The sequence below is a fragment of the Varanus komodoensis genome, unplaced genomic scaffold, assembly GCF_004798865.1.
Source record: "Varanus komodoensis strain SLA01 unplaced genomic scaffold, ASM479886v1 scaffold7_1, whole genome shotgun sequence".
Lineage (NCBI taxonomy): Eukaryota > Metazoa > Chordata > Lepidosauria > Squamata > Varanidae > Varanus > Varanus komodoensis.
Window position 1 is genome coordinate 9,293,177 of NW_025336479.1, and position 19,508 is coordinate 9,312,684.

At 47.0% G+C, this 19,508-nt stretch overlaps 1 protein-coding gene across 1 annotated transcript; it reads left to right on the forward strand.

Moving 5' to 3' along the window:
- The first annotated feature begins 3,439 nt into the window (after positions 1–3,439).
- Positions 3,440–11,524, forward strand: CCDC42 (coiled-coil domain containing 42). Its single transcript, XM_044454083.1, has 7 exons — positions 3,440–3,516; positions 4,433–4,538; positions 5,182–5,286; positions 5,858–6,055; positions 6,837–7,058; positions 9,294–9,452; positions 11,429–11,524. The coding sequence occupies exons 1-7, from the start codon at positions 3,440–3,442 to the stop codon at positions 11,522–11,524; spliced, it is 963 nt and encodes a 320-aa protein (XP_044310018.1).
- The last annotated feature ends 7,984 nt before the right edge of the window (positions 11,525–19,508 follow it).

Consider the following 19,508-nt stretch of genomic DNA (forward strand, 5'->3'; position numbering starts at 1 on the left):
ATAAGTACAGCATTTGCCCAGAACTTTGAGAATCAGACCAAACTTCAAAGCCATATTGGTCAGTATCTCCATTTACTCCAACAACCACTAGTGGAAGTTTTAAAATCTGCATGTTGAGTGTCCAGCGCTGTTATAGCTTGTTTAGTTTTGTCTTCATACTACTGATATCTGTATAATGTAGTGTTTCCCAGGTAATATTCGGAAGCTGGGTGAAGCAACCTACCTTGGGGATAACACAGCCCCCCTTTTCCTCTTTTTAATCAGCACCGTTTCTCAAAGAAATGCCCAAGGTTATTCCTGAGAGGGCTTCATCTATGGACAGGATTCAGTCTGTATTGCAACATTAAAATTAAGACATGTTGATCCATAATAATAAAATGGCAAATACTATTCCCAAACAATGCTGTGAGCATCTAACTGTTCCTAAGAAAGGGATTGCCTGACTCTGAATTTTGAAAAAAAAAAATGCATGTTTAATTCTTTTGCTGTCTTAGTCTCGGAAGAAGTTAATTGGACCTCCTCTCCCAAATGCCAGCTACTTCTTAGTAGCCTGGCAGTTCTGAAGTAGCTACAAGTGCAAGGCTGAGAAAGTGGAAGACTAGGCCTTTGTAGCCCTTGTGGAATGTCACTTCTTAGTGCTTCTCACTACAGAAATGGCAGTGAAAGTTGAGGGCGTAAAATCTTGGGTCCCCCATATGAGGGTTAAAGCTGCACCAGAGACCCAAGAGGACTGTGCAGGGTGATCTGAATGGCAAGCATTGCTCCAGAAGCTGCCACAAGCCGCCACAGGAGCTCCTGACCATCAAGACGTCCTCAGGAGCAAACGTGGTCCTGAGAGCTGATTGAAGATCTTTGTTTTCTGTCAGAAAGACAGACTGAGACACGAGTGCCTAATGACCCTATCCTGTTATCCTGTTTCTGATGTTCTTGTCTCTGCTTCTTTAACACACTCAATACATATCTTATCTAAATAAATCAGGAAAGGGGAGGAAATGTGGGGGTCACAAAATGGGTGGGAGCCTACCTCTTTGGCCGCTACAGGTTTTTCATAATTGCCATAAGAACAGGAGCCCTAACGCCCCTCCAAATCAATGAAAATGGATGGAGTACAAATTTGAATATAGACTGCTATGAAAGCACTGTTGAATCTCTTTCAAGGGCTTTAACCTTGTCACTGAATCTAACAAAACGTTGGTTGTGTCTGATAGCAGCAGAGGATGGAGAGGATCAGTGTTCCCTCTTCAGGTCCATCCACTGACAGCTGAAGAGTTAGCCAGCCCTCTGGCGCTCTCCAGAGATGCTGAGAGAGCTAATCAGACCTGACAGGATGCTGGATATCAGACAGACAGATGGGGAAGGGTGGGATGCGGAATGGAAGGAGGGAGAGCTGTGTTGCAAAAGACAGAAATCTGCCAAGACTGGCCTAGACGTGGGAAGAGCATGTTGCACCTGGACAGGGCCTGGGGACCAGGGCATCCCGGCACAGGCTGGTGACACAAGAATGGAGCTTTTGTCACAGGGTTTCAGCAAACGGACATGGCCCGCATGCTTGGTTGGGTGCAACACTGCACTGTCCTTGCTGTGCAGAAGCAAACCCAAACTGCTCTGGGCCAGACTTGCCCAAACTGCCTTGACTAGGACCCATTCAGTGGAGGCCACTTCCACACGGGGATAGGATGGAGGGCAACCAGGACTAACTTCCCAGAGGTTTCGCAAATGGGAAGAGAGCAAAGGTGGGACACTATTTTATTTGTGGAACGAGAGCTTATCACACTCTGCCCCCAAGCTGGTATAGGACTTGATATGTAGGGAGGATTTATGCCCCTTTCAAAATTCTCAAACGTACGCACCCTGTTTATCACCCAGGCTTTGTGGAGCTGCCACACAGTTGCCCAGACAGGGCTACAGGGTCAGAGAAAATTGGGCAGAAAACCGCAGCCCTTCAAGAGGATCAAATACTTGGAGGGATGGATTTTCCGATCTACGATATGGGCAGAATAGCCTGGGCTGTAACTAGACTCCAGGCTGTGGTTGAAATCTTAGCAAATGACACCTCTGAGGCCTTGAGGTGACTATCAGTGAAGTCTCCCAACTAAGGAGGGCTGTCCCCCCCTCCACCACAAATAGTCTGGGAATAGACTGCACCCTGGCCTGGGGAGCTGGAGTGGTCTCTATGGAGTCTTTAACTGGATTGATTGCTGTTTTAAGGTTGATGACAACGGGGACTTAGTGAGGAGACTGGCTGGCCACGGCCAGCATCAAGCCCCCCACACAAATTCAGTCTTCAGGTGATGCCTGGGACTGGCTACCTTCATGGCTTCCTAATTTTGCGTGGCTGTGGCGGGCCTTGGCCTATGTTCCTGCAATTGCAGCTGCGCTCGTTTCCACTGTTGTTGTGTCCAGTGGACCCCTTTACTACAAGTCCTTAGGGACTGCTTTAAACCAAACTTGCATGAAGTATATAAAGAATACTATGAAATGCAAGCTGGAAAAGTGCGACGCAAAAGCCACATGTGTGGCTTAGCTCCGAAGGGGGGAAATTGATGTACAAATCAATAGGTACAACCTACACAGGTATAATCATGCCATCATTCACACACAACTGGGCCAGAGAAAAACCCTCTTTTCTAGAAATCAGCATGTGTGCATCCTTGAAACATGGCTGACACTAACCAGGCACCAGGCCAGAGAAAGCTAGTTGGCACTTGACAGATCACAGCAACTCAAACAAAGGGCAATTTGCATCAGCCCACCCCATCCTGCTCCTCTTCTATGTACGAGGACTCCATCCTCCTTACTCCTTTGGAGCATCTTCTTTGGTATGCAAGTGGGAAAGATCACTCCATCGTCACTTTTTACTTCTGTAACCTATTGGAAAGTGCTAACTGTGTTATGAGTAACCCTTTAATGATCAGTGTGTGAAAGGGCCAACTGAGGACTTCTCAGGTGCACCACCTGGAACAATTTGTTGGTAGCCAGCTATTCTCAAGAATAAATCCTCTAAAAGAAAACCTTCCCCTGTTGTGTATTTTGGCCATATGCATACCAGGACATGGGCCATTTGGTCAACCACTTCACACACTTTCTCTGATTGTCCAGCCCTCAAAGGAAACAACAGTGTGTGCGCGTGTGTATGCGTGCACACGCATGCGCACACCTGGCTGCAGTTGGATTTACCAGTTCCCATCACATGGGAAGGGAACAATAGTTTTCTATAGGGCCCTCATCATTCTTAGACATCCTTAGCATCCCTGTGGTTGCTAAGCAACTATTTGCATCTTCCATATTTGCACCTGAAGATTCCGGGGGCCCAACTGCATCTGGGCTTTGACAGCTGTGCAGGTGTTTGCTTTCCCTCTCGTGACCCATAGCCAAGGGAGGTGACAAGGGGCATCTCAAGGTCTGTGAAAAGTGGTGGGCTCAGAAGTTCGCAGGCATCATGACGACCATGGATGAAGAGGACCTGAAGGAGTATTTCCGCATGCAATATGGACAGAAGCTACTGAAACTGCTGATGTGAGTTAGACATGCCTATTTTAATGTCTTGCCTATCCCTTGTGCTGTGCCCTTCAGCATCTTCCCTCACAGCGAGACCTTGACCTGGGCTCCCTCTCCTCTACCATTCATCCCCCCTAGCTTCTCTTCCTTGCTTCCCCATTTTTGGTATCTTCCACTTCTCCCTCCTTCTGTTTTCTGTACTGATCCCTTTTCCACCCATTTTTCACAGCAAACACCCCGCTGGATCAGTTCATCTAGACCAGCATCCTATTTCCAGTAATAGCCAACCAGGTTTCCTTGGAGAAGCCTGCAAGTAGGGCAGTTGTGTTCCCCTGCAGAATGGGGAGATGGAGTGAGTGTGTGAAGGGGGTTAACCCTCTCCCCTAGCTCTCTGGCCTACTATAATTCACCCCTCTGTATGCTATTATTAATTCTTTTTAAAATGTGATGTATCCTGATCAAGGATCACTATGTCGCACCTAATATGGCCTTAAGGAGCTTTAATGAGGACTTTTGTAAAGCGCTTCCCACTTTTTAATGTATCACCCCATCACTGTCTGGGAATACTAACAGGCTGGCAAGGCAAAAACAAAAACAAAACACCCTTCCCTTTGCAGAAGGCATGCTGATACTTCCTCAGCAAGTCTTTTCTTCTGTGTGTTGAAAGGCATGGTTAAAACTAGATTTTTTTTACCAGTTTATCAGTGCATGGACTGACAGATCCATAATTTTATCATTTAGGCAAGACCTCAACTTTCTACAGGAAGATTTTTTCAGTCATCTGATCCTTTTCGCGCGCGCGCGCGTGTGTGTGTGTGTGTGTGTGTGTGTGTGGCAGGGGGTGTATAGCATAAAACATTCCCGTCCTATGGGTCCTACAATGTGTTAATGTCTCTGTATTGATCATGGGAACATGACTCCCTTCTTTAATTAGGAAATTCCCAGTATCAGAGGAGCAGTCACCATCTCCCTCCATTCGGCTCCTAGAGAAGAAGAAGGAAGCCAAGTTGGTGCACCAGGCCATGGAGGCCCAAAAGGAGGTGAGATTCTTCAATTGGAGGAGATGCCCTGGTTGTTTGCCTTTGTATCCCAGCTGGCCAGTTCTAGCATACTTTATTACCAGCCAGTGCCAAGAAGGGACGGGAGGATTTTGCTGAATCTGCTCCACCTGCATTTCATGGCTGCGCCATGGTCTTTTGTTCTGTTCTCTTCTGGTTTGTGGTATCTGGTTTTTCAAACAAGAAATTTGCCTAATAGCACTAATTCCCATTAGCACTGGTGTGCATTACTGTAAATCTCCCACTGAAAGAGACAAACAGTTCAAGTCCAAGTAATCTGGAAACATCTTCAGGACCCAGAAAAAGCTGGTCTCCTGCAGCAACTGCAGATCAGAGTGGTAGAAATCCAAACCCATTTGCATGAATCCCAGATTTTTCTGACATTACTAATTCCAGATCAAGACACCTCATAGCTGGCATTTTGTTGCCAGTAAATCACACACCACTTGGTTTATGCACTGGCACCAAAATACCTCCTGGCTGATCTGGCCAATGCATCACCCTCTTTGATCATTTGCCCCATGTGGGACCGTGTCTGCATTTTGGGATAACCAGTCTTCCCACCCCCTACAGAGGTGAAATGTCTGCTGTAACCTAACGACAGGTTGGTCTGCTCCCTTGCCAGGCATTTAAGACTCGAATGGAATCTCTGAACAATCGTTGGGAGGAACTTGGCGCAAAGGAGGTCCAGTTGAAAGCATATATCCGGAAATTTGAGCAATTCATACAGGTACGCTCCTAAGCCCAATGCCCACATCCTCTTTTGTCTTTACAGATCCTCACTGGCTCTCCCTGAAGCCAAACATGCGCACAGGGCGGCTTTTCTCCATTCAGTAGTATCATTAAGGTGGGGTGATAGGGTATCTGCCCCCAGGTATATCCTGGATGAGGGCACAAAATAGGTCAGGCTGGACCTTGAATGAGAACCAGCTTTACTAAAGACCTGCTCTTTGTTAATGTAGCTCAACACTGCATTTTGGGCTCCCTGCTTGCCATGGGGACTGCCATGAGAAGCACCTGCACATCGAGATTAACCACTGCACCACTGGAAAAACCCTTCTCTGCCTGAGACCCTGGAGGGTTGCTGCCAGTCAGTGCAGACAATCCTGGGCTCCACAGGCAAATTGTCTGACCTGGCATAAGAGACCAGAGTGCAGTGCACCTCTCACATAAGCTCTCCAGGGAGGGAGCCCGCAGAGTCTGCATGGGCAGCCGCACCTGGCAAGCACTATTTGCCTCCTCTCATTGTTTCCTTCCATTTGCTCTGCTGGGAATGGGGGCTTCAACCCGGTGGGCATTAGGAGAATGACCAGAAAAGGATCAGAGCGTTGAAGAAAGCCAACAAGGAGCGGGAACTGAAGAAGCAGCGAGTGAAGGAGCTGGCCAAGGCCAAGTTGGAGATGGCAACTCTGAAGCAGCAGCATCAGAAGCTGTACAACAAGCTGCAGCGCTACTCCATCTTCAACAAGTACCTGGAGAGGGTGGTTGAGGTCTCAGAGGTATGTCTGAGGGGCGGTGCTAAGAAAGGAGGCAAAGCTGGTGGGTGCGTCTAACTAGCAGGAGCTTGTTTCTAAGTCTGGCCCTTGTGTGTGCCAAAACACAGATGCAACTGGAGCACTAAGCGCCAACTGAATGATCAAGTCACCGGGTTGCCGTGTCAGATGACACTTGAGGATCACGTTTAACACTGATGTATCTCTGCAGAGCCAAACTATGGCACCTAAATGGCACAATCGTGTGGTCATGGGTGTGATTGCTGTCCCGGCCAACATCTGCAGAGTTTCATGAGCAGTGGTGCATGAGACATGGAGACTTTGTAACTGGGTTAAAATGATACAAATTCATTTGTTGCATTCATGCAATCCAGATTTAGCTCCACATAGCACACCACAGACTAGGTCAGCTTTCAGCTCCTTGGTACCTTCCAGATACTGGTTGGGCATTATGGGAGTTGCAGTCCAGCACATCTGGAAAATACCAGGCTGGAGGAGGTTGGTGCAGGCCAAATGCCCATTGCATGCAGGAGGTGAGAGCCGGCTGTCTCTTTCTGTGCAGCTTTCCCAAGTCAGGATATTGCCTGCACAAGACCATGGCGCCTGTAGCCGATCCACCTTTTCCCTCTACCTGCTGCAGTGTGTTTGTGTGTGTGTGTGCGGGTGGGTGGGTGGGTGGGAGGTCAGCATTTAGAAAAGGGATCCATGATGGTCAAAGCTGACTTTCAGTTAAGTGAGGCTTGGTATCTCAGGATGCAGGCGAGTAATGCCAAGGCATCCTCTACAGTTTGAGGAGATCCGGGAGGTCATTGGTCGCTACAGGACATTGGTGGGGATGCACCGGGACCTCGTGCAGTCAGCCCAGGAGGGACTGGAGTTGATCGAGCAAGCCAAGGTCCGCCTGGCCCGCTATAAGGAGGAGAAAGACGACGAGATGCTGCAGCACAACAATGAGCTGGCGCGCCTGCAGCTGCGCTTCGACCATGCCCGCAGCGAAGTCATTGTCTGGGTGAGCAGCAGGGCGGGCTGGGATGCCATCCTTCCCAAGGAGGACTGCTGGGAACTCCACGACTCTGAAGTTCTGTGCTCTGACTGCATACCTGAAACCAGGGGGAAGGCACCCGCTCCCCTGGGGCTTGCGTTGACCAACGCCTCCAAGTAAATACTGTAGCCAGGAAGGGCATGAGCCAAGGGCAGACACGTCGTACCCTTGACTAGCTAGCTCCCAGAAAGCCCTGGCTCAGTGAGCAAGCCACTGAGTACCAGCGAAAGCCATCAGCGTTGGCAGCAGTAAGTAAATGCAGCCATCACACACCTCAGCAGGTGTCCTTTCATATCAGTTCAATCACGCTGCTTGCAGACTTTGGGAAAGGAAATTATGTGCACATTGTTTCATGTAAGGCTTAGCATCAAGCCAACACCGCATTCAGCATAATGAGACCATGTGCCAGCTGTCGATTCCGGGGGCTTGTGGGCCTCACCATGCAGCCATCAGTGCTGCTGTCTGTCTTTAAGCTTTTCTAATTTTATAAAAATCAGCTGGGTGTTTATAACAGGGGCGGAGGATTCCCACTGACCTCAGGGCCAGATTTATCTCTGCTCCCTCCAGAACTCAGCAGGGGCCTCATGCTCCTCAGAACTGCTACTATTGTGCTGGTGAAACTCAGCACTGTGGCAGAGGCAAAAGGGGGCTAATTTTCTCGTATTTTAAAGCAAAGTGACATTTGCTGGACATTTCTAGGAGTATGATGTTGTTTTCCCTTATAAGCAGGCATTCACTCCCTGCTTAAAGGAAAATTGGCATTTATTTTTCTTGACCCATAGCACCCAATTTCAGTGGCAGGGGCTGAAAAATCAGCCAGAGGGTCACATGCAGATGCTGCCTGGAGCCATGTGTTGCCTGTTCATGCTTGGTACTCTGCCTCCTCTCTGACTTGCTAACGTTCTATTTCCTGCATTAAAACCAGAAATAAACTAGTCTTTCCCAGCATGAGGCAAGGTGCACTTCTTTCTGTCTGGTTAGACAGAAAGAGTTAGTTAGTTCGTTTGTTCATTCGTTAGTTAGAGGGTGAAGAGAATAGGCAGCACCTGACCTGAATAAAGGTGTTCCCTGTTCCAATCTCTCCTGAAGACAGTTTATTTCTCCTACGTCCAGCTTCCTAGCTGAAGCAAAAGCATTAGAGCAGGACTTTTTGCTTCTGCCCAACTGTGAAAACAAATTATAATACTTACTTCCAGGTTGCCCCTTTATTCTAAGGAGAGGTTTTGCCTTCCCAGAATGAAAAACAAGTCCATTTGCTGGCTATCATCATGGTTTTGTCCATCTCTTTCCTGCAAACCCCATGAAAGACCCGCAGGGCAAGCAAGGTTTCTGTGTTATTTCACCTAATCCTGGTTAATGTTTTTAAAAATCCACACAGAAATGTACTCAGCAAGTTTCTTTGCACCACCCTACTGTACAGAGTACTTTCAAAGGGTTTTCCTTGCTGAAAACCATTGACCAAGATGGAGTTGACCACCATCTCTGGAGCAACCCACTGTGTGTCCTTTTTCCAGCTAGCAGGAAGAAATGGGAAGAAAGAGACAGTGCAAAATTTCAGGTTGCCTCTTAAACAGCAACAGCACCGGCAAAGCCACTAGGAGTAGCCAGAAAATATTTACTGCTATCCTTAGTAATACAACACAAAGAATATCTGATGAGTCAGAGGGGCTTGTGAACGGGCAGCTTGGGCTGAGCAAAAAGTGAATGGTGCTGTGCATCCAGGCAGGACCAGCCCACTTCCGTCTGGTGACAAACCTCTTAGCATCTGAATTAAAATTCCATGAGGGCAGGTAGATGGATAATGCACAGAATATTAGTTCAGCCGGGCAGAAAAGTCTGTTAGGCAGACCAGATCACAGAAATGAAACGTAACAGCAAAAGCTTGGGAGGGGGGTGGAAAGGGGGAAGGCTGCTTATGTCGGCTGCTCTGTAAGTTGTATTGAGTCCCCAAAATGCAGTCCGGGGCACTCCTAAAATGAAAGCTTATCAATGGAGGTATCTGCTAGAATTCACTCTCCCAGCTGAGGCCTGGACTGTGCAATCACAGAATTTGATGGATGGCCCAGCAGACTCTGAGGTCTTCCCTTGTAGCTCTGCGGTGTTTTCTCACTCCCCCACCCCACGCCCACTTTCTTTTTCTTATTACCCTTACTCAAATTCATCAACACCCTTTCCACATTTCCTGAACTGCCCTCTGTACAGGAATCACGCTGGGCTCATATCCAGAATACGGCTGCTAAGAAAACCCTGATGCTGGGTACCATCAAGATGGCCACCTTGAACCTCTTCCAGAGCGTAAGCAAGCAGATGAAGGAGGCGCTAATGGTGCCTGTGGAGGACACCCATAAGCAGCTGGATATGGTATGCATGGGCAGCAGTGCCCTTTCCTTCCACACCGAGGGGATCGGGATGTTCCTAGCCTGATAACCACAACAAGGGAACCGCCTTCAAGCATCTCTTTGGATGAATGTCTTTCAGTCCAAGGGGCAAATTACATTTCGGAGAGAGAATTCCACGAGTGCGTGGGAAAATGGCAAAAGAGAGCTTGCCAGAATGACAAGGAAGGCAGCAGATTGTGAGAAGAACGGCGGAGCTCGATTGCACTGCCAGGGAAGGCCAATATCCGTGGAACTCTCCCAGGGACGGAGTGTCCAGGATCTTACTGTTACCACACAGCTCCTTCGGCACCATAGCAGGGAAGTCAAACCTCCCTCAGCCCAAGAGATGAATTCCATTTTGCAGAAGCTCTCAGGGGCCACAGTCCCATCATGGACAGGACTGAAGGCAAACGGGGCAAGGCTAAAATTGCCAACATGAAGTTTTATCATCAGTTATTAAGCTTTAGGAAAGGCATGTCAACCTTTTAGAATGGGGGGAAACTGCTCCAAAGCCAGGAAACCAACATGTGTTTGCTGACTGGGGGAAAGAGGTGTGGCAACCTTGAGAGCCTCAAGGGGTAGATTGGGAAGAACCAGATCTGGCACCTGAAGATGAGGGTCTGCTCTCCTAATGTAGAGCATAGAATCAACTTTGAGACAGCTGTGTGACACAAGGTGAGGGTTTTAATCAATATAGAGCCCAGAGACCTAAGTAGAACCTATCCCATTCCACTAGGGCTTGAGGCTTGCAGGGAAATGGTGGAACCATCATAAAACACTTTTTGGAAAAGCCTCTTCTAGTAAAGTCAGAGCAAGTGAAATCTCCTCTGATAAACTCACATCAAGAACATGAAAAAGTAGCTGAATTTGTCAAAGCACATCTGGATTCTGGCAGGCCCTATCAGGACCATGGAAAGCTCCCAGTCCGCTTTGCCGCTTCTATCTTGGCCTCTGTTACAGCCCTCTCCAATCTGCTGCCCTCCAAAGGATTTAGAGCACAACTCCCAGAATGCCTAGCTATTGGCCATGCTGGGTGGGTGTTATGGGAGTTTAAATCTAAAGCATATGGAGAGCACCAGGTCAGGGAAAGCCGCTCCTTTTCTAAAACTTGCAAGATGCTGTTTCACTAAAGAGATGAAGAATTCCAAAGGCCAGCAAGTTGGCCCTGCCTCTCTGAAGCACCTGGCTGTGTTTTTGGGAGAGCCACTGTCTGGTTCTGTAACTGTGTGATTCTGCTAGGAAGAGGAGCTGAATGTACAGGAGTCTAAGGAAGGTGGAAGGGCCACATCCCCAGGCCAGGCATAGGAAGAACTGCTGGAAGTGGTGCATCCTGCCTCTTTCAAGTCTGGGTTTTTCTCAGCAGTGCTCAGGGAACTGGAATCCAGCATCCAGACAGAACCCTGATTGGTTAGGCAAGATGTATGAAGTGTCGGCTACTAGTAGCTATCCATGTGTTTTAGCCCTAACCCCCATCAGTCCCAGCCAGCATAACTAATGGCAAGAGATGGCGAAGGCTGTAGGCCAAAGCGAACCACAAGTTGCTCCCCTCTGATCTGGTCCAGCATTCTGTTTCTGGCAAGGACCAGCCCCGTAACTCCTGGGAAGTCACAGGCAGGGCAAAAAGGCTGCAGTCATCCCTCATTCTTTGTCCCTGAAGTCTGAACCTCAGAGGGCCACCCACTGGAAGCACCAAGAAGATGCACTCGGGAGAGATTATGTCTGGCTGGAACACAGTCTAGAAGAAGCTGTGGTGGCTCCAGTATTCTGTGTGTCTACCTCAGCATATTTGGGCCATCACTATCCAGTCCCCCCCTCCCAAAAAAAGGGGGAAATTTCTGCCCCTCAGGCCACCAGCACTGGTTAAGTTCCAAAATACTATTCAACTCAAGCTTGTGCTAATATCCTACTCACTCCCATTTTGCCAGTCTGATGTGATGCCTCTGCCACCTTTGCTCTCAGATCCAGCAGTTTATCCAAGATCTGTCAGACATCTGGGCAGAAGTGAAGAAGAAAGAGCAGAACAGATCACAAACAATAGTGCCAAAGGATATGTAGGAGAAACAGCCAGACGACAGAGGACTCCCACTGCCCCTCTCTCTGCCCCCTCCCTCTCCAGTGCTTGCTTGGACTGGGGCAAAATTGGCAGCCCATGAATGCACTGAAGGTCATACTTTCCCATCTTCCACATCCCACTCCTTGGAAAGATACTAAAGTACATATGATATAAAGAGCATATTTTTGGTAACATAATCTTGGTTTCCCTACTGTGATTTGTTCCATGTTTGATGAAAGTAGCTGTGCCCCGAATCTAGGTCAAGCAGCCTAAGGATGAGTCCATTGGAAGTAGAAAGTCACGGTATGGTCAGAGAAGGGCAATGAAGAATGAAATGCTCTCTCTAAGCAATTTTTGGTCTGCAAATCTTTTGTTGAGGAGGGGTAATCAAAATCCCTTGTCGCATGTTTCCCATGCTGTGGACAAAGAAAGGAAGTGCACATATTTACATCAAGGGTGGGCAACTTGTGGCCCTCTAGCTGTTTTGGGCCATAGCTCCCACGTTTGCTCACCAATGGCTTTGCTGACTAGGGCTGATGGGAGTTGTAGCCAAAATGTCTGGAGGACCACAGGTTGCCAATCCCCGTTTATGTGAAGGTATCATGCAACCATGAAAGACGGTTCACCCAAAGTTCCTTTGCATTTTTCTTTGACCTTACTTGGTAAATCAGTTCCATCATTTGTAGGTAGACTACCAAGTTCCACACATCAGTCCCCAGCACTGCCCTGTAGCACAGGCCCTGCCTCCTTGCGATGTCATTGAGGTGGACGTTTGCTCCCTTGTGCTAAACTGGGGAGAGGAGGTTACCCACATGGAAAGGAAGAGGAACTATGCGTGGGTGGGGAGGTGAGCATAAGCAGCGCCTTCAAGCCAGGGAATCTTCAGCCCATGGCCTCCTTTCCTCAGCCTCAGCTGTGAGCTCTCTCCCAACCCCAACCCCCAACCCCAAAAAGATAACATCAGTCCAATACAGAAGTTAGGCTTTTAAAAAGGCCTCCATTGATGCCTTTTAAACACGGATTGGTTCTCTGCTTGTTGAGAGAGATTTTGGAGGAGAGCTGGGGAGGTAAATCTTAATCCTAGGGAGGTAAATACTGAACTACTGGAAATTTCTTTCTACAGCAATTAGTTTTGAATAAAGTCTCAAACAGGAGAGGAAGTCACATCTGGGGAGGGAAGGAAGGATTAACCATTAACCTTCCCTGCCAGCTGAAAACCACGTGAACACCTCTTCTTCCTCATAGCAGACAGCTTTGGAAAAGGAGTCTAGTTGAAGTCACTGCCTGGGTTCAGACAATGATACCCCTCAATCAAGAACTGAGTACTAGTGACTGACATATGAGTTATCATGTTGCCTGGACCCAGCCAGTAGGAGCCCATAGTTCACTGGGCTGCAGACTGTGGGTTCACTATGCTCTGTTATCTCTGCTGGGTTCACGCATTATAACCCACTTTTCAACAACCACCTGTGGTTCAACAACAATCCACCCTCAACCCATATTCACTCAACCTCCACTCAACCCCTGAGTGTGGGTTATTGTGTTGTCTGAATCCATTCAATGGGGGAAATTAGCGGGGGATCACAACTGGAGGGTGCCTATGAGGAGTCCTCTGCCATCACACCTGCTCCACAAGGCTGGCAATTATTGGATACTTTCTCAAGTTTAATTATTGTGCAAGAGGGGGAGAGAGCAAGAGTGAGAACAAGCACAACTCCACATTTGAAAAAGGTCCCCCATCCAATGAGCTAAGAGATGGAAAACAGCAAAATAAAGCTGGAGGAGATCACTCATAAAGATCCAGAGGATCTTGACCCTAACAGAGAGGCGAAGACATAGGGAGCAGCAGGCAGTTTCCTTTTCGAGATGCTCCTGTCTCAGCAAAATAAGACCCTTGCAGACAATGCAGTCCCCGAGCTCCCTGGCTAGCAGCCGTACAGCTGCAAAAGGGAACTGCCAGAGCCTGGCACACTTGGTAGTCCTGGGGCGTCCACTGCCCTTCCGAGGAGACGTGCTGCTGATGCAGGCTGCGTAGCCCTCCGGATGCAGCTCTCCGTGCTGCCACAGTGACTGTGCAAGGAACAGACAGCCAGGCACAAGCTGACCTGCTCTTCTCTCTGTCACTGGAGCGACAATTGGCAGTTTGCGTGCAGCATCTTTAATTCAGCAAAGGGTGGTTACAGCACGAGCAGCATCCATTCCGGAAGTGGGTCCCACACATTCAGAAGGCAGCGAAGGGCAGAGCCTCCGACAGCAGCCAGTGCTGAGCACAATGTCGTGCTGGCGTCACTGGAGTGCAATCAGGTGGTGCCGATGACGCCAATTCAGCAAGGATGAGTTGAGTGGGAAAACAGCCTAACCTCTGGAGCTCACAATGATTCATGCCCATTTGCCTCATTTTGCCTGGAAGCTGCAGGGCCTCCATATATCTTATAGCACATGCAAGGAGTGAAAATTAGCAGCAAGCCAATGCTGCCTTCCAATCCTGCCACCTGAACGGGGAGAGGCAGCCCTTAGGAAAAGCAGTGACACCCTGGGTTCCACATGTTTCCAAAGGCGTGCAGAGCCCTGTTCACGCACTCATTTCTGCTGGGTGTCCTTTGGCTTCTGCCAGTGTACGCTCCACATCCATCACCAGCCCCTGTTCTACTGGGCTTTCAGTGACTTTGCTGCCAGCTGCACAGGAAGCAAATCAAGCAGCCAAATCAAGAAGCCTAAACTCTTTCCATTCACCAGATCTCCCTAGCCCTTGTGCCTATCCTTCTGAAATGTCGTAGGTGTCCTATCTGGGGAGAGCAGTGCACTTCTATGCTGCACATTGTTTTCATTCAAATAGCACCTCCCATAAAAAGGGTGCAGAGGAGAAACAACCCCCCCAAAAAAGGTACAAAGATTCCCTTTTCACAAAAACCACTGCACCTATCCTTCCTGGTTTTGTATCTGGAGTTCCCTTTATGATAGTTTCCAAACAATTGGCCACTCTTACAGAAGAATACATGCATTTTTTAAGCCCTCCATATTGTCAAGGCTGCTTTTTTACACAAATGTCAGCACACTGGATTTACATATTCCCCAGCCTGTAAATCCAGAACTTGGCAGGCTTGATCTGATCAGAAGTGGCAACTGACCCTTCAGTAGTTATCCAAGTCTGACAAGAAATGGTTTGTTTTTAAATATACTTCTCTGAAATGCTGCGGTTTTCACCCCTCAAAAGGAGTAACTATTCCTATGATAGCCATCTAACCCTGTCAAACAGGTTCTCTGGTGACAGTCACTGACACAAGCTTGTGGTTTCTGAATCAAAAATCAGATGTGGCCCTGAACAGAATCAGGTAGCTTCTAAATTGGTCCAAGATAATGAAAGTCATTTTCTGAATTGCCAGATCAAGGTCTGAATGGAATCCTGTGGTTGCTGCATGTTCAATTAAATTACTTTAATTACTACTACTATTAAAGTAATTTAAGTGTGAGAGGTGCACATAAGCTCCACATTACTTTGTGAATCAGCCTACTGATGATGATGATGAGGAGGAGGAGGAGGATGACGACAAAGACAATGATTATGACTTTTATACCCTGCCTCTTTCTCTCTTCTAAGGAAGCCAAGACAGCTTGCAAGATTCTCCTTGCCTCCATTTTACACTCACAAAAGCAACCCTGCTGGGTAGGCTAGACTAAGAGTCCAAGACTGGCCCAAAGGCTTTATGGCTCAGTGGGGACTGGAAGCCAGATGCTCCCATGCCATGCGTGTGTTTGACCAGCAGGGAAGGCTGAAGTCAAATGATAAATATCTGTGTTTGCTTTTTGAACAACAGGCAGCCTCAGCCCCTGACTTGTAGGGCCTAAAATTATGACCCTTGAGCATCTGGGACTCAGGAGAATGAGAGTATCATTACCAAGAAATTCCCAACCCTTTCTGATTTGATGCTGCTTTCGTTCAGTTTCTAATGAAAAGCTGTGTTAAACTTGTTCAAGGTACAAGCCAGTTTTAACTTCCAAGAAGTTGGAACAAACTTGGAACAAACTTTTTCTTAATCTCAGTTGGTTGTGCAATACATCTAAATGTGTTCTAAAACTACAGTAAAAAGTACAGTGTTTATACAGAATATACATAATAAAATCAACTCTGTAAAGGTACAAAGCAGGACCTTTCACCTTGCAATAACACAACCTGTTCAGAGAATGAAGATGTTAGTCAGACTTCGTTGACTGACTTCCTGCAGTGAAGGCATGAATTAGGGCTGGATCCTTGCCTCGTGTAAAACTAGATCAAGTTTGCTCTGAGTAATTTGCTTCATCTTTAACAGAGGAAGGCCAATATGCACTAGAAGAGAATCTTTCTGTTGGAGACCAAGTGGAGACACTACTATTGGTTTGGGCGGCAGAGTATGTCCTACATCATCATAATCTCAGTGAGAGGACTGGGGATTTTAGGCTACAGATGGTAACACCAGACTCATACAATGGCAGTTAAAAACTATGTTGAACAGCTGGTAATTACAATATTACATTCTGTTATGAGCTACAAATATAATAAGCATCCTTCAAGAGTAAATCCCTCAGATCTGGTGGGCATAGAAAGGAGTTTATTTTCTCTTTCAGGATAGTAGAGCTCTTCCATTACCAGCAGGAGAACAAGGTCTGGGGCCCAGTAATGGCTGCTTATAGAACCACGCTGGGAAGTGTGATTAACTAAGCATCAGTATCATTAGCTAATCATTTATGCTAAACTGAGATGCACCATGAAGTACGCACTGGATATGTACCTCCCAAGCAGTTAATGACAGTCAATGAGCGAGAAACCTCTTCCATAGTAATCATCAGGATCCTGCAGGGATGGGCTATATAGAAAAAGCCGTGGGCGGTACCAGTGAACAGCTAGGCACCTCTCTATTGTAGTGTTGCTGAAGTTAAGTGGGTGAGGATGTAATCAGAGTCGGAATGGGAGAACGCTGGGGGCCCAATGTGAGACACACAAAGAGTCTTCTGAAGGATGAATTGGGTACGTCAAATGGATGTACAAGGATAGAGTAGCAAGGGCCCACAGCATAGCAAAGGCCACATTGAAAATGCCCATGTATCTTCACATGATGGCCCTCTAGAACAGCCTTGCCTGCCCTGGTGCCATCCAGGTCTGTTGAACTAAATCTCCCAGCTTTCCCATCCAGCCATGGTGGAGAGGGGATGCTGATAGTTACAGCCCCATTCAACTGGAAGGTTTTCATTGGAGAAGAGCACTGGATCAGGAACATGATTAGACATTTTCTGGATTTTCCTTTCCCAAGTTACTTTATGCATAGCTATTTTGCTTTTTCTGGAAAGCTCAGGTGTGTCTACATCAGCTTTCACTACAGTAAGGCTGTCCATGGAAAAAAAGAAATAGCTAATCAAAGGTAGTTGCACCATGGAGTATTTAAACTAGTCAAGACATTACTTTACCCTCACCCTAGCCACTTCTGTGATGCAAATTTCCACTGCACTAAGAACTCACCATGTGGCACATTTGTGTTGGGAGTTGGGGTTTCTCTGCACGTTCAAAGCCACAGATCATTTCTTGCAAAGCATCCTTTATTGACCAAAGCACAGAAACACCCAGAATGAATCTCTGAGCATGCACTGAGCAGTTTGCTGAACCCAGTCGAGCAATCACCTCCAGGAACATTCCTTATGAGCATGCCTGGGCCCCATCCCTTCAGGAGGAGCCTTCTGAAATCGAGCACGCCTCCTCTCTGTGCATCAATCCTTTAACTGGGTAGCCCTCCTGTGCTGACAATGCATCATGGGGCCAAGAGCCAGGGCCGCCTCATCTGTGTCTGAGAAACTCCTTTGTTCTAAGTCCCCCCTGCCCACTGTACATCTCGGTTGTTTCCATAGACTGCCTGCCCACCTGGGGAGTCTGGTCTTGAGATAATGTCTCCCCTTCTATCATCTCAGTGTCTTGGGATGGTCCACATTCTCTGGTCTCCTCCTCCTCCTCCTTCTTCTGAAGACCAGGCAGCAACCCTGGAGAATGTGTGCCCAAGGCAGCCCTCCTTCTCACTCCCAACAATTTGCATATTTTCATAGCAAGTTGACACCTCATGTTAAGCACTTTTCTTTCACCATTTTATACATCAACTGGGATACTTAACCAGAGGAAATGACAGAGCAAAACAATGTATTTTTGGTTGTAAAAGCAAGGCATCTGAAAAGGAAATAGGCATTATGGCATTATGTGTGTCCAGGTATAGTCATAATTGCTCTGGGGTATCTAAAAATGGCTTGTATGCAACTCAGTGGAAACATTGTCTTTTAGCAACCAGAGAAACAGGTTTAAGCAATACACAGAACCCCCATCATGGTTGACATGGCAACAGAGGAATCCCAGGAATCACTTTAAAATATGATACATTGATCTCTACCTGAAAACCACCAGTCTGTCATAGATTTGTTAGAATAGGCTGCCCACATGTGCAGCAACTTGGTGATTTAGCAACTAAATTGCAACCCACCAAATACGTATGATTGAAACGGAGTTATTTTTGTCTTTGTTTATCTTTCAACAATGTTCATTCTGTTCAGAGTGGAGTTCTGAAGACAGGAGCATCATCTGGCTCTCATTGTAGGTGTGCACAGGTGGGATGATCTCCTTCTCTCCCTTCATGTAATGCAAGAGCTGAATAGGATGGTCACTGACTTCTGAGCATCTGTGGCAAGGTGAGTGGCAGCTCCACAGCGTCGCACATGGCCAGTCCAAGGCCAGAAAATTGTTCCCTGCCAATGGAGGTCATGGCTCCCAGCTTTGTCCTTTAGTGCAGGAACAAGAAGGGTTGCACCTTGTCCCAAGGTGAGAGGTCTGGAGTCCATGTGCCCCACATGCAAATGCTGAATGAAGGTGATGGGTCAGGACTTATACACAGAGGTGAATATCAGCAAGACCTCCTACTGCTTCTATCCCTAGTGCTGAGGTGGGACAGAGAACAGGTGACCCTCCAGATGTTGCTGGACTCCAAGTAGAGAAAAGGGTAATTTGCTTTCTCACAAGTCGCACTTGCTAAAACATCTTGTTTCTCCTTCCTCCTGCCCTCCGTAGTGCAACTTTTCAATCATTTCCAGTGTTCTCTGGCATGGAATATTTGTGGGTTTAAGGAAAATGACACATTTTTGTTAGAGTGGAAAACTTTGTTTATAGTGGCATACAGAAGGAAAATTAAAATGTTAGTTTGATTTTTCTTAATGACATACTGATGGAGTAGGATGCTGGATTTCTTTCCAAAAGCATTCTATTGAAAAAGGAAAAGGATCTTAGTCAATCTCTGCCAAATCAATGTGAGAGTTCGCGACCTCACTTGTCACCTACCCAAACATCTTTTAAGTTTCAGGCAAATTATTTTTTATTCTCACAGACTTTAACACCTTGATATGCCTCTGCTGTGTCTGCAAGTGCTCTGACATTTTTTATTTTATTTATTTATTTATTTATTTATTTATTTATTAGAACATTTCTATGCTGCCCCTTGCCGAGGCCTCGGGGTGGCTTACAACACAATAACACATTTTTGGATCTCCCTTTGCTTGTTGTCTATTTTACAGCATTTCTACATTTATTGAACACTTGCCATTCCTCACTCATGGTCATCTATGAGTTCTTTAGATGATGAAGTGACTCTCCAGTTTGCTTCTTCTTTTTTTAAGGATTTTAGCAGGGGCAGGGTTAAGATAGGGGGAATGCAATATTATTAGTGCAAATAAGCAGGTTTCTTCACTTGTGCACTCATTCTGCTATACCACAGCATCACAAGAAATTGCTACAGTTTTCTGTCACATAGAAGAAAAACAGGAAAGAAAGAGCTGCTTGTGTAGAGGTTGGATCTCAGTTCTGCAATGATATGGAAAGTGAATAGAATGGATTTATAGCCTCATGTAGAAAAGCTCGTAGCTTTATGGAGCTCTCCTACATGAAGCATTTGCTGTGTGCTTGTCATTCCCTTCTCATGGTTATTTACG

Bases quoted from the DNA above. Each gene is read 5' to 3' on its own strand.
- CCDC42 (XM_044454083.1), top strand. From the start codon at position 3,440: ATGACGACCATGGATGAAGAGGACCTGAAGGAGTATTTCCGCATGCAA. The intron at 5,287-5,857 runs GTACGCTCCTAA...GGTGGGCATTAG, and splicing joins AATTTGAGCAATTCATACAG to GAGAATGACCAGAAAAGGAT. The intron at 7,059-9,293 runs GTGAGCAGCAGG...CCCTCTGTACAG, and splicing joins GCAGCGAAGTCATTGTCTGG to GAATCACGCTGGGCTCATAT.